General features: G+C 37.8%; 1 protein-coding gene across 1 annotated transcript; it reads right to left on the bottom strand.

The window, feature by feature from the left end:
• Window positions 1-95: 95 nt before the first annotated feature.
• Window positions 96-13,303, bottom strand: Eif3m (eukaryotic translation initiation factor 3 subunit M). Its single transcript, XM_051184046.1, has 11 exons — window positions 13,148-13,303; window positions 11,226-11,358; window positions 10,251-10,389; window positions 9,681-9,804; window positions 9,345-9,439; window positions 7,376-7,459; window positions 6,549-6,648; window positions 5,836-5,917; window positions 1,766-1,909; window positions 722-782; window positions 96-292 (listed from the first exon to the last, which is right to left on the bottom strand). The coding sequence occupies exons 1-11, from the start codon at window positions 13,187-13,189 to the stop codon at window positions 172-174; spliced, it is 1,125 nt and encodes a 374-aa protein (XP_051040003.1). The 5' UTR covers window positions 13,190-13,303; the 3' UTR covers window positions 96-171.
• Window positions 13,304-13,733: the final 430 nt, after the last annotated feature.

Below are 13,733 nucleotides of genomic sequence, written 5' to 3'. Positions count from 1 at the left end.
TATAAGAGAAACTGGCCCTTCTTAAACATTACTTTGTTTTCTAGTGTTTGTGAAATTCCTTAAAACTGAGAAAATAAATGGCCAGACTAGTCAGATTTAGTTGATAACATTTTACTTTGACTTAGAACTTTTTTCCCTCAAGGAAAGAACAAAATTATCTGCATTAAAAATTCAGGTATCTGAAAGACTCAAAAGGCTATTTTTCACTTTGTTCAAGTTTTGTTTCCAGGCATTTAGCGTGTCGTACAGCTGCTGCCACTGCTGTTTTCCAAATGTCCGATGTGTGCTGTGACTAAAAATTAAGAACAAAGTATTAGTCAACCTTTTAAATGTTGAGTATTCTTTCAAAATATTACACAGTTGAATCTTCCTCAAATCAAACTTAAATATCACTTTAGAGTTAAAGAATTTAGAATTAGATATTTTATTTTTAGACACTCTTTTACCATACTGATCTCTTTAACAACTATAAAGCAGACACAGTCATTAGTATTCTAGCCAGTGCTTAGCCATTAAATGAAATGTGCTGGAAAATAGGACTCTTTCATTAAATAAGCTAATCACATTCGGTCTGAAACTTAATAAAAATTATGATAAACAGCCACTGTTTAACTACAGCCAACTGGTAAGGACACTACCTTGGTTCTCTAAACATTTAAGTGAAATAATCAGAACAAACTAAATTGTCCTACAGAAAGAAGCAAACAATTACAGTTCTTACCTGACAACTACCTTTCTCTGGGTCTGATCGATTTTGCAGTAGACCATTTTAGTTCTTACAGCTGAAAGAGATTTTTACATGTTGGTAATACAAACAATTTCTAAGGAAAAACAGCTAAAGTATGACCAACTGGCCAGAATAAAACTATGTATTTGTAGAGAACATTATTTTAAAAGATCAGCTCTTTGAATCTAATACAAAAAATGTAATCAGGAAGAAGGTTATGATATCTGATAAATGGCTGAAGCAAACTATACAGTGTTACAATTTTTCATTGGGAACTCTAGTTCAAAAGCAGGTACAGTGGCTCACACTTATAATCTCAGCCCTTGGAAGGCTGAGACAGGAAATTTGTCTTGAGTTTAAGGCCGGCTGGGGCCAGTTTTGACCTGTCAAAACAAAGAATTCTCTTCTTCTGCAAATTACTTATAGGAAGGATTAGCCTTCAAATAAGATATCACTTCTTTAGATGACTACTTGAAACTTAATTATCAGAAACCAAACCAACAGTTGTATACATTTTACTAACTGTACAATCTTTCTAACTTTCAAAATTAAAAAGCTTGGAAAAATATTCCTCGTTAATAATTATGTCATTCTATTGCATTAATATGTTTAATCCTTATGATTACAAATAACTTGCACAGACCTGTCCTACAGGAAGGTGTGGGCTAAAATTTCTGTTCTTTCATTGAGACAGTCTAGCTATATATAGCCCTGGTTGACTTGTGGTTGTCCTTCTGCATCAGCCTCCAAAGAGGATTATAAGTATGCATCATCAGCATCCCCAAGGAAACATGCCTGCTTCTAACCACCATACAAAGCACACTGTGAGATTTTGAATAACAGAACAAGAGCCCAAACCCACAGAATTTATATATTCACTGAGTTTTCATTCTACAAATAAATTTCTTACCTGCTAAACAAACATATCTACCACCAAACAACACAGCCTTGCTAGCATAATGCTCATTTTCAAGATAAAAATCTTAGGAACCATATCTAGATATTCTAGAAAGCAATGAGAATGTTCTATTGCCTTACCATCAATAACAAATGCTTCGACATCATCAGCTCCAATCTGTAGCTCTTGTTGCATTGTATCGAAAGAAATCTCTTTATTTTCCACTGCCATTCCCATGAAAGTAAGGAGCCTCATTTTTGCCATATTTTGCTCATGTAACAGGCCTGAATAACAGAACAGTGAACCCCGTTGAGTGCCCACACAAAGGTTTGCATGATCATACTTAAGATGTAGTTGTCACTATGTGTGAGCACTCACAGAGAGCAAATCTGACAAGTTATATTTGGCATTAGAGTACTGATTTTTTTCTAAACTATATTATCTTATAGTAATGAATAATAGAATACAGGTAATTACGTCTAAAGTTAAGCATGGGCTACTTTTTTTAGGCTCTAAAAGTTTTATTTTTATAATTTTTAGGAGATGAAAATATATATATAGCACATTTCATAGTTAAATACCTAAAGCTGATGTACACCAAGAGCTCTTCATTTAAATAGGTTCTGCATCACTAGTACTAGAAAGTAAGTAAAGAATCCTGTTATTTAAAACAAAGAGCTATTAATGAGCATGTTTTGTATATTTGATGGTGTAGTGCTTGCCTAACAACTATAAGGCACTGAGTTTGGTATTGAGTACTGTGCACACATATACAACTCTTAAACATTTTATATTTTCTTCCTTCCTTCCTTTTTTTCCAGACAGGGTTTCTCTGTGTAGCCCTGGCTGTCCTGGAACTCACTTTGTAGTCCAGGCTGGCCTTGAACTCAACGGTCTGCCTGCCTCTGCCTCCTGAGTGCTGAGATTAAAGGTGTATGCCACCATGCCTGTCTTATTAGGTTATATTTTCATATGCCATTTCCCTCTGGATTTAATTATTTGCAAATCAGTACTATCAAGGTTTGTTTGTCATTTGACATTTACAGACCTATATACTCAATATTAAAATTGTAACGCTAGCAGACACGAATGTTTATTAAGGCCAAAGAATAAAATTATACAATTAATTTATTTGCACTATAATCTCTAATGATACACACTATTAATTATTCAGATCACAAAGAATTGTAAGAAGTAGAAGTAAATGTAAGGAATTATCTTCTCCTTTTCCTTTAAAAACAAAAGAGAGCAAATAACTGATTTACAGTTACAAAGTAAAAATTGTAGGCAGAGAATTTCAGCCCATTTATAAAACAGTGTAAAAATACAAAATAATCTACAAATTGTAAAGCTCTTTGGATTCCCCTCACTCCCGCCCCCTTAGAGACAAGATCTCTCTACACAGCCCTAACTGTCTTGGAACTCACTATGCAGAGCAGGCTAGCCTCAAACTCAGAGTTCTGCCTGACTCTGCCTCCCAAGTGCTAAGAATAAAGGTGTGTGCCACTACACCTGGCTAGCTCTTTGAATCTTTAACCGGGTCCTGAGCCGAACTATAGCAGAGTGTTATGTACTTGTTTTGACAGTACTGAATTATCAAAACAAGTTTTAAAAATAGAACTATCTCAAGTTTATTGTTAAAGTTATTTAAGCACGCACAGATAAAATGTCAGTTAAAACATCCATGTCTTAGTGGAAGACTAGGGAAGCTCGTTAATACAGGGCATGATCATCTGTTAATTAGCTGTAATTGCGATACAGGCTTCTGATTTGGCACAGATTCAACAAAAAAACATGATCATCATAACTCAAATGAATGAGGTACACAAGTAAGTATTGCTGAGTTTAATGGTAATCTACAAGCATCAAAAAATTAATTAGTGCACATTAACCCTAATTAACAAATGCAAATAAGATGGTGATTAATTTTCTGAAGCAAGAAGGTAGCAACTGGGCAACACCAGATTACATGTGGACATGTTAGGGCAATTTGGGTGACACATGATAATGATACGATTGGCCCAAGTTGTCAGTGTTAATCTAAAAAAAAAAAAAATGTTTTGGCAATTTAATGCCACCTGTGGAATGAATACTTATAACTTGATTTTCACTGTAATAAATACCTAATAATATAAATAAAACTTCCAACATAAACATGTAATAACATTACTCCTAAGTATCTGTTTTTTAAAAAAGCCAATTTTTAGTTGAAGATGTTCAAAAACAAAAGGCAAATTAGGGAATTTGTTTTCTAGTTGGCACAATAAATTAGCAGTTAGGAATTTGTTCCTATCAAAGAATAAGTATTAGAAAATTCTCAAAAATCCCTTCATATTCTCAGTTCTATGTGTATAAACACAGGCCTCTGAATATGAAAAAATAGTAAAACTTCAAATTCTGAAGGTCTGATTGAAAACTACATGCACAGATGCCTGTACCTGTGCTTATGGAACAGGCTAATGAAGCTGTGTCTTCCACTATACCTTCTCCATCTTCTTTTTTGACAAAAGGTTCTCACTGAACCTGGATCTGACCATTCTGCTAGACTGCCTCATCTGCAGACTTTGAGATCTGCCTGTCTGAGCATGATCAACACTGGGGTAAGACAGAATGCTTCACCCAGCATTGACATGGGTACTGGGATCTGACCCTATTTCTCATGCTGGCACACCACATACCTTTACTCACTGAGACATCTCTCTAGCTTCTAAATATACCCTTTAAATAGTTTACTGCTGCTCTTGTTCAGGGCCCCTACTGTAAATGAAAACAAATATATCAAAGGAATAAAGATTATTCCTGTAACGAATTGCATTTCTGTCTAAATAGCTTACTTTTAAACAAGGAACCAAACGTACAGCCTTTAGAACTCCTGTTCTGAAAAGGTAAACTATTATGCAAGTGAAGCTTGAGTTACAGATCTGAAGGCAGCAGTGCTTTGGCTTATGAACTGGGCTCCCTTCCTAGAGGAAGGCTCAGGACTCTCCATTTTATTTCATTTTTAAAGTTATAAAAAAACTAATTTTATGGAAACATTTATTCATTACTAATATGTCAAAACCTTAATGCAGTAATAAAAAAATGTGCATCATTGAGCAATTTCTGCATTGTCACTGACCCTTGTCTTAAAATGCTGCAATATAGAAAACGCAGTTTTAATGCATGCAATAGCTTATGAACCAGTGCTCCTTTGAAACAGTCAATTACACATCGATGGGGGAGTGTCAAAGTGTTAATTACTACTCCTTTTGCCTTAGTGTGTAAATAAAGAGGTTGCTGACATTAACATTCCATCACACGGCTTCATGCCACAAAGCAAATTAACTGGGACAGAATGTGGTTTTCTGGGTCTAGTGCACCTGGAAAACCATTCTACACAGACACGCATAGATTTATTTAATCTTGGTGTCTTTCAAACACCTTATGTTCAAATAAAGTCAACTTTCCCCCAAACCAATAGCTGTACAGAATGTACAGGTGACTGGAATTAAGGTTAAGAAAACTACATAATAAGTTTAGTCAAGTAAATTCCACAGTCATCTTCAGTACCTACATCTCACATAGCCAATAAGGTTAACCATTTGATTTTTAATATTAAACACAAATCAACCTACCAGGAAAATAAAGTTCCTTTATTTCAGCCAACTTAAGTATTTAAGCAAAAACAAAACCTGTGAGTTTTAGAACATTTAAAACCTGTTCAAAGGCTGGCTTGGCTAACAACCCAAGTTTGACACCCAGGACCCACACAGTAGGACAATGGACTCCTAAAGTTATCTTCTGACATTATACATGTTATGGATATGCACACATACATTAGAAACTAAAATTTTAATTAAAAAACACAAAACAAAACAAAAGCACCAGAGATAAAACCAGATTTCTTATATTGTCTTAAAAATATAGTTGAGCTTTTATTAGTGTGCAAATATCACTACACATCCATTTTGGCAGTAGAGTCAATCATATATGGAATATTATTTATTAAAGGGGTAAAGAAACCTGATATAATTCTGCAACTACATTATTTTTTATACACCACCGTGTATTCCAAACAATACTGTTTAAAAAAGAAAAACCAATCTTAACCATTAGCCTTTCATCATCAAATCTTACTAGCTTTTAAAGTAGTTCTATGCCAGATGTAATGGCTCGTGCTCATTTCCCTCAAAACAAACAAAAACTAACCCAATCAAAACCCGACACTTACCAAGTGAATCAATGAAGTCTTTATTATTCTGATAGAACTTGACATATGATGCCAATTTAGCACTCACAAAAATGGTTAATAGCTATAGAGATAAGAGACAAAATAGTATCAAGACAGAAGCTGGATATACATACAGGAGATCTTTATGGCACTGACTTCTAACAATAATTCTCCATGTTTAGTGTGGAAGCCTTTACCAGGTTACTGCCCAACCACCCATCTAGATCATTAAAAAACAAAAACAATCAGGAAGTACACTGAGTTCTAAGCTACCTAGCACAAATGGAAAACAATACAAAAAAATTATCTTTACAACTACAAACATAGACTCTTTTGTTTCTAAGAGAATGCCTTGCTATATATAGTTCATGCTAGTCTTAAACTTTTGGTTCTCTTACTCTAGCCTCCCAAATGTTGGGACCAAGACTGGCTATTAATGTATTTTATCTTAATTTGGGTTAGTAAAGTAATATTAAGTAATAAAAAGAAATGTATATTAGTGAGTTCAAAATGTCCAGACTAAGAAAGAAGGTAAAGGAACAGTGTTCAGTAGATAGATAAATCTAGTCCTAATCCTAATACCAGTCTGTTCGAAACAGAGGGTAAGATCTCTCCAGTAACATCCTGTATGAAATCCAAACAAAGGGGACTGCTGCCTTAATATTTAATACTCCAGAGAGAACACTATTCATAACAAAGGACAAATGACTTACATCATGGATAAGCTCGCCTTCCAAAAATTTGACTGGCTTTAGCGTAAGAAGATGGTCAAAAAGAAAGGCATTTGGATCCTTCAGTGCCCGAACAATACACCTTGATAAGAGAACAAAAAAAAAAAAAAGAAAGCTGGACCTTGAAATCCTAGCTCATCTCTCATTACTGTACAGATCAAAAGATATATTTTAATTCAGTAAACTAAGAATTCAATATATGACGACAGAGGATACAAATTTGGATTAAAACAGATCAGTATCTTTTTACTGAGGATTGCTTTGTTAGCAAGAGCTCACCAGTGTCATGTCTCATTCACCCTCACAGACTGTTCTCATGACCATGTAAAAGATCATGAAAGATACTCAGAAAAACAAGGAACTCAGCTTGAAATACAAATTAAGGTCTGGGGTGAAAGTTTAAATACTGACAATCTAACTCCAAAGCAGGGACCTTTACCACCATTATCTGTGTGCCAACCCATGCTGTGTCCATGGACAGTAATGACCCTACATGGAAATTTCATAAAAATCTTAATTCCAGCCTCACTCTTATGTTAAATCTAGGGCTATGAAAATCCTCATAGCAACTGGCTAAATTTTGACAAGTAACCAAAGTTTTCCCTGTCTACATACTTTATTAAGAGAAACTGACCTCAGAATGAGTTCTAATTATTTGGCTGTGCTTATTAGTCACAAGCAGCATGAGCCTGTATAATAAATACACACCAAGTGGCTATTTCGCATGCATTATCATTCCTCAATGTGCTACTGACTAGCTCTGGCCTGCTTTGTCAGTTGCTGAACTGAATTCTATAGATCAAAGTTACCTGTGGGCATCAACTCGAGCCTGGGAAGCATTGTCTTCTGTGTAACTCCCCAGCAATTCCACCATGACCTTTGATGCAGCATCACTATAAAAAGCATCATTTCAATAGTTTGAATTTTGTTAGTCACTCATCCTCTACAAATACTTACTTATGCATATATAAAACAGTGACCAAGATGGCTGCTCAAGGTATGACAGGTAAGTGGAGATCCCAAAATAGAAAATTTCCCTTTACTGTGAAAGAAGTTAATGTGGAAGGCAGGGCAAGATGACTTGCCAGGCAAAGAGGTAAGTATAAAGGCTCAAGGTAAGTTGTTAGGACAGTATGGCTGTTAAGTCAACACCAGGTACTTAAATCACTGCTTAAAATAGCTTTCCAATTTAAAATTTCCTTAAAAGTATGTGGATGGTCGATTTTTACTATTATAAAATGGGGATGTGGCTCAGTGGTAGAATACCCAAGAACCTCCAAAAATCAAGCAAACAAATCCAGCATTTACCTTTGCCCTCTCTTACTTCATTTGTCAATCTTCAGCCAGTTCAGAAATTATTGTTAAGCAGAGAAAAACTAGGTTTCCCCTCTTTCTCTTTCTAGAATTTCCCCCTCCTTCCTATCTGCATTCAATCTAAGCAGCACAGTAGAAACTATGTTTGCCTTAAGTGCAAAGATAAATATAGACATAGTTATGCGGCACTTAACATCTTAAACACAGTGCTCTAATTATAAAAATCCAAAGGAAAGCATTAAGAAACCCCATGACTATTCATAGTTAATTATCTTATTCTCCATCCCAGGCATGCCACTTCTTTCAACTTTAGCAACTAGAGTATACCTTAATCTAGCACTCAACCAAACAAGTCTTTTTATTAAAAATCAAATATTCCATTTAAAATGCACATAATGACAGGACATAAAAGTTTAGCTAACTAGGATCAGTCTTTAAAATGTAGACACGAATATGGTACACAGACATACATGCAGGCAAAACATTCCTACACATAAAACACACACACATAGGTTTTTTTGTTTGTTTTTTTTAAAAAGAGAAAGTATTCAGCAGTGGCTAAGACCAGGAAATGTTCAGTAACCCTAGAAGATGTTACTGACCTACCTGGATTTCTCTGAGAAAAGTGCTGGAATTCAATTATTTCCTTTCTATGCATAACAGACTAAGAGTCAAATAAGCAATGATGAACAGAAATTCTCCAGGGAAGAATTAACAACCCCAGCAAGCATCTGACACTCACAGCCAATCAAACACCCATCACCTAAAACCACTGTGTTGGGGGAAAAAAAAAAAAAAAAAATCAACTCAATTCCTAAAGGAGAACTTAAAAATGAAAAGTATAACAGGAAAGGATAGTCATATTCAACACTAACCAGTGTTTGCTTAGTAATGAAGCCTTTAAAACCCCATCTGCAATGTCCTTAATGATCTGAGGTAAGGAGTGGTAATACTGTTTGTACTTTGAAGTGCTACAGATATAATAAGCAGTCTATTCTATTCAACATCTGAACTCCAGAGGCCTGACTCCACAGCCTGATCACTAAAATACATACCTGTCCTCTTAAAGTCTGCAGGCACTCCATCTGAAATGGCCTTGGAAGTAAATACATTCTTTCACCCCTTTACTGACAACTGGAAAGAATGTTGTCACAAGCAGGCCAGCATGGAGTACTACCCGCTGCCAGGATCAGGCCCACACCACCACATCTAGTTTAAAGTATTTCTGGGTATGCAAGTCAGGGCTTCACTCATGCACACACTTACTAATTATGCTCTATTATCTCCAGCCCCTGGCCCAGTTAGTCTTTGCAATTATCTTTTAACTTAGTAGCTAAAATTTAAGAAATAGAATGCTGATAACTGTGGAGAACAAAGGAAAACTACTGGTTCAGCTTGTCTTGAAGAAATGTCCCCACCTACGTAAACAACTGGGGAGATGACCAGTATAGAACTTCTGAATACCTTTTCTTACAATCCACGAGTGCCTCATAAAGTAGTCTCAGGAGGGTGTGTTTCTTTTCAGTGGTGAGCTTCCAGTCAGAAATCCACTTTCTTACCTACAACAAGATTTAGGAAAGGAAAGAACTTACTCACACAGCTGAGCAGCACATGTTCAGTTTAAAACCCTTAGAAGGCAGAGTGGGCAAGAGGATTTCAAGCTCATCCACAACTACACAGCAAGTCTGAGGCCAGCCTAGGACACAAAGATCCTGTCCCAAAAGAACTATAGCCACAAGCTACAACCTAAGTGAGCTCCATTTTCCTACCAACAGAACAGGCACTCCACAAGACACTCACTTGATCCAGCTCAGTTGGGATGTACTGGATGGCCCCACATGAAGCTGCCACCTTGATGAGGCTGCAGTACACTGTGTATCTTACAGGAGTGTTCTTATCCATTCCATGGAAAAGGTTGCTGAGCCTGGTTAACAAACAAGTAACAATGTCTGAAGTAAGCAAGGAAAGTATTAAAAGAGGTTATCTGCTCTCACAACAAACCTGAGAAGGCCCTAATGACTACTTCATAGTACAAAAGAGGGAATTGGGACACAGTAAAGTTAAGAAACTGCCCAAGACAAAGCTAACAAAAGCTGCTGACAGTCAAAATTCCCACTTTTAACAATCACAATTTATGCCATACAAGCAGCCCTTTGAGTGTTTTATTTCTAAAAGATTTGTTTTTACTACTCTAAAGTGTGTATGTGCACTTACATGTGCATACATGCCCACACACATACTAGCAGAGGTCAGAAGTGCTGGATCTCCAAGAGTTGGAGTTATTGGAAGTTGAACGGCCTGACATGAGAGAAAGAACCAAACTCAGGTCCTCTGTAGAGCCACCTCTCCAGCTTCCATTCTTAAACTTACAATTGTAGTCTCAGAGACGGGCGTTCACCTTCCCGAAACTTGACCAACTTTTCACAAAGACTTTCAATCAATGCTTCTTGCTTGTCTGGTTCCAGGATCAAGAGGAGGGATACCACACTGTTCATCACACTTTCAACATCTACACAGGCAACAAGAACATAATCAGCAGAGACACAACATTCAGGATATCTAGTGCAGTACGAATTTCTAGTGTTTTAATTACAAAGATAATCTAAAAATACATAGTTTGGGTACTGTGAAAGTTTAAGAAGACACTTGATTTCAGGGAGAACAGTAAGCATATAGCATCCATGACTTCACACTGCACCAACACCATTACAAAGCCAACATTCAGAAAGTATGTGATCATTTACATGTTCATTTATTTTATGATTTTTATGACTGGCATAATATCCAGTCACCTTGAAATTACCAGGTGGATTTTAGGCCAGCATATCTCAACTGAAGAAAACTTTGTAGCTTATGTAGAGAAGTACTTAGAAATGTAAGTCTGTTAAATTCTAACTGGCTAATTCATTTTCAAGTATTATATATAGATACTAATTTCACACAAAGTTTACTCTCTCAACTTTAACAAGGAGTTCAGAACTCAACAGTATAGAAATTCTAGCTGTATATCAATAAATGGGGAGCAGCCTAACAATTATATATTATTTGAAATGCCTTCTTTGACTGATGTCTATCCAACCTCTTCAGTTCATTTTAAAACCATTAATATCTAGTGTTTGTAGAAACACAAATATTTAAAAGGTGTCCCCAAAATGGCATAATTTACAGTTCTAACAGAAAAAACTGAATTATATAAAAAAAGATTACATTGTATCCTTCCCCTTTAAACTGCTTAGAAATCTTAAAAAACCTCAAACCAAAGCATACAACTGACAAGAAAAATCTTAAGATAGAGAAGTTCTTATGATTAGTAAGAAATATTTTGTAGAAAGACTTAAAACAAACCTTTATCATCTTCCTTCAGGCAAACATCACAGGCTTCAATAATTTGAGCTAAATCTACATGAAGTCCACCTTCTGAGTTCTCTTCTGAGATCTCAGCTCCTTTTGATTTCAAATAAGCACGAAGTTCAGCTGCCTGTGAATCAAATAGGGTTGCTAAGTCTCTATGTTCATTTGTAAAACTGACTCAGGGCAAAACACAAAATATCAAACCCATCTGCCTGCTAATCAATCACCTCAGGTTGTGTTGGTTCCCTCACTTCCCCTACAGAGTCCATGCAGACACACTTCACAAAGATTAACCTTCAGTTTCCTGTCACCTGCATCTTGCTCAAAGCAAAAGCTTTCTTATATAACCCAAGGGGTTTCCACCAAAAAGGACAGGGACTGCAGAGAAATCAATCTGATTAGGGTCATCAGAGCTTTTGGTCCTATCAAAACAACTAATTACTAAAGTAAATAATTTCTGGTTTACTCCCTAATTATGATCTTTAAATATGATTGCTAGTGATTTTTAAAACTCTAATAAAATAAAAACTGAAGCAGCAGAGATAAGAATTTCACTAAAAAAAATGCACAGATGGTAAGGAGCAGAACTGTGGTGTCAGCAACTGAGGCAGGGGGATCTCCATCAGTTCCAGGCCAGCCAAGGCTGCATAGTGAAACCCTTCTCTGTGTTAACAGCCCCACCTGTCCTGGAACTAGCTCTGTAGACCAGGCTGACCTCGAACTCGGGAGATCCTCCCGCCTCTGTCCCCCAAGTACAGGGATTAAAGGCATAGACACCACTGCCTGGCTCAAGTTTGTTTTGTTTTTTAATATCATTCTTGCTGACCACAAGTGGTTATGGGATTATGGGATAGAAATTAAGGAAAACAAAGACAGACACTTCCAGTCAAACGGAATTTTATCAGACATAATGGTGAAGCAGTCAAACTGTGTGCCAGGAAGAAATGACTAGTGTGAAATTCATGCATTACCAATCAATAACTTAAGAAATGGCATTGTTGCTGGTCGTGGTGGCTCCCGCCTTAATCCCCAACACTCAGGAGGCAGAGGCATGGGGAACTCGGTGAGTTCAAGCACAGCCAGAACTACAGAGCTAGGACTAGGAAAAGCTCCAAAGCTACACAAAGGAAACCTGTCTCGAAAACCAATAAGTAAATAAAAAACCAAAAAAGAAAAAAAAGAAAAGAAAGAAAAGATATGACCAACGACAAAATGACAATATTCACACCCTAGGGTATGTACCCTTTTCAGTGAACATTAGCCAATTATTGGTAACACACTCCCACGGCTATCAAACCCTATTTCTTCTGCATCTTTCCCTGTGTGCATAACTTCCTCTCAGTTCTCAAATTTCATATATAAAACCTCGAGTTTGTGTCAGTGGGTATCGCAACACAAATACGACAAACGTCTTCAGAAAATAGTTTAGGTTACCCAAAAGAATGTCATCTGAGAAACTAAACTTCTGTTACGAGCAGAATCTGTCCTGTACACTAAAATGTAGTCCTCAACTAGTAAACTTCAAGTGTCAGGATGGCACGCCAGGTGCACACACCTCACAGCACAGACTGAGTGAGGCTGACAACTGGGAGTGTGGGAACAGGAAACACGATCAACGCATAAAAAACAGGCCGCTTAAGACACGCCTTTAGACGCAAGCTCAAAGTCGCTTTTCGCGGGCTGCTTCTGCCGACCACCCGCGAACTTCACAGACACCGCTCCCAGTACGCGCGCGGCAAGGTCTGGGTCTCCATCCGGGATTTCGACCGAGTACAGACGCTCACCAGGCCTGCGTCCTGCTCACTGGCCGCGCGGAGACCGAGACCCGGGCTAGGAGAGCGCGCCCCGCTTTACGGCCTCGGTCCCGAAGGTTCCCCCACACGCGCCGTCCCCGGGGCCCCGCAGCGTGCTCGCACCTGATCTTCTTCACTGATGTCGATGAAAGCCGGGACACTCATGGTGAAGGCACGGCTGCGGAAGGCTCTCCGCTCGAGAACCACGCCGACCGGAAAAGGAAGAGGGGCCGCGCGGTGTTACTCAAACCACTTCCGGGTTAGCCAGATAGGGCCGGTCTCGTGGGCGGGGCCCGTAGCGTTACTTCCTCCCCGCGGACCTCTGGGTTCTGCGCTCTTTCTCACCTCAGATCGGACTCCTCCCTAAATCCTCCTCCCCACCCCACCCCCGGAAACTTAGGTGGGTTGAGCTAATTTGTCCCCAGACCGCCCGCTGCGGGTCAAACTCTGCCCCAGAGGCTACACCTAGTCAACTCTAGCTGATTCTGACAACCTTCCAGATGGCCCCTATCCTTAAAGCCTTGGAACTTTTGTTTTTCTCTGTTTTATGCTTCAACCCAGTTTGCTGATCCAGTTGCTAAGCAATGTTTCTTGTTACTTGAGGGTGACTAGTTTTCAAAGAATGCTCCAACTTAACAAATAAGAATTCCCAGAATACACAATATTACAGTACCTATTAGGTATCTGTTAGAGATTTACTCCAGGATCT

This window comes from Phodopus roborovskii, unplaced genomic scaffold (genome assembly GCF_943737965.1).
Source record: "Phodopus roborovskii unplaced genomic scaffold, PHOROB, whole genome shotgun sequence".
Lineage (NCBI taxonomy): Eukaryota > Metazoa > Chordata > Mammalia > Rodentia > Cricetidae > Phodopus > Phodopus roborovskii.
This window is presented reverse-complemented; position numbering and strand designations above follow the sequence as displayed.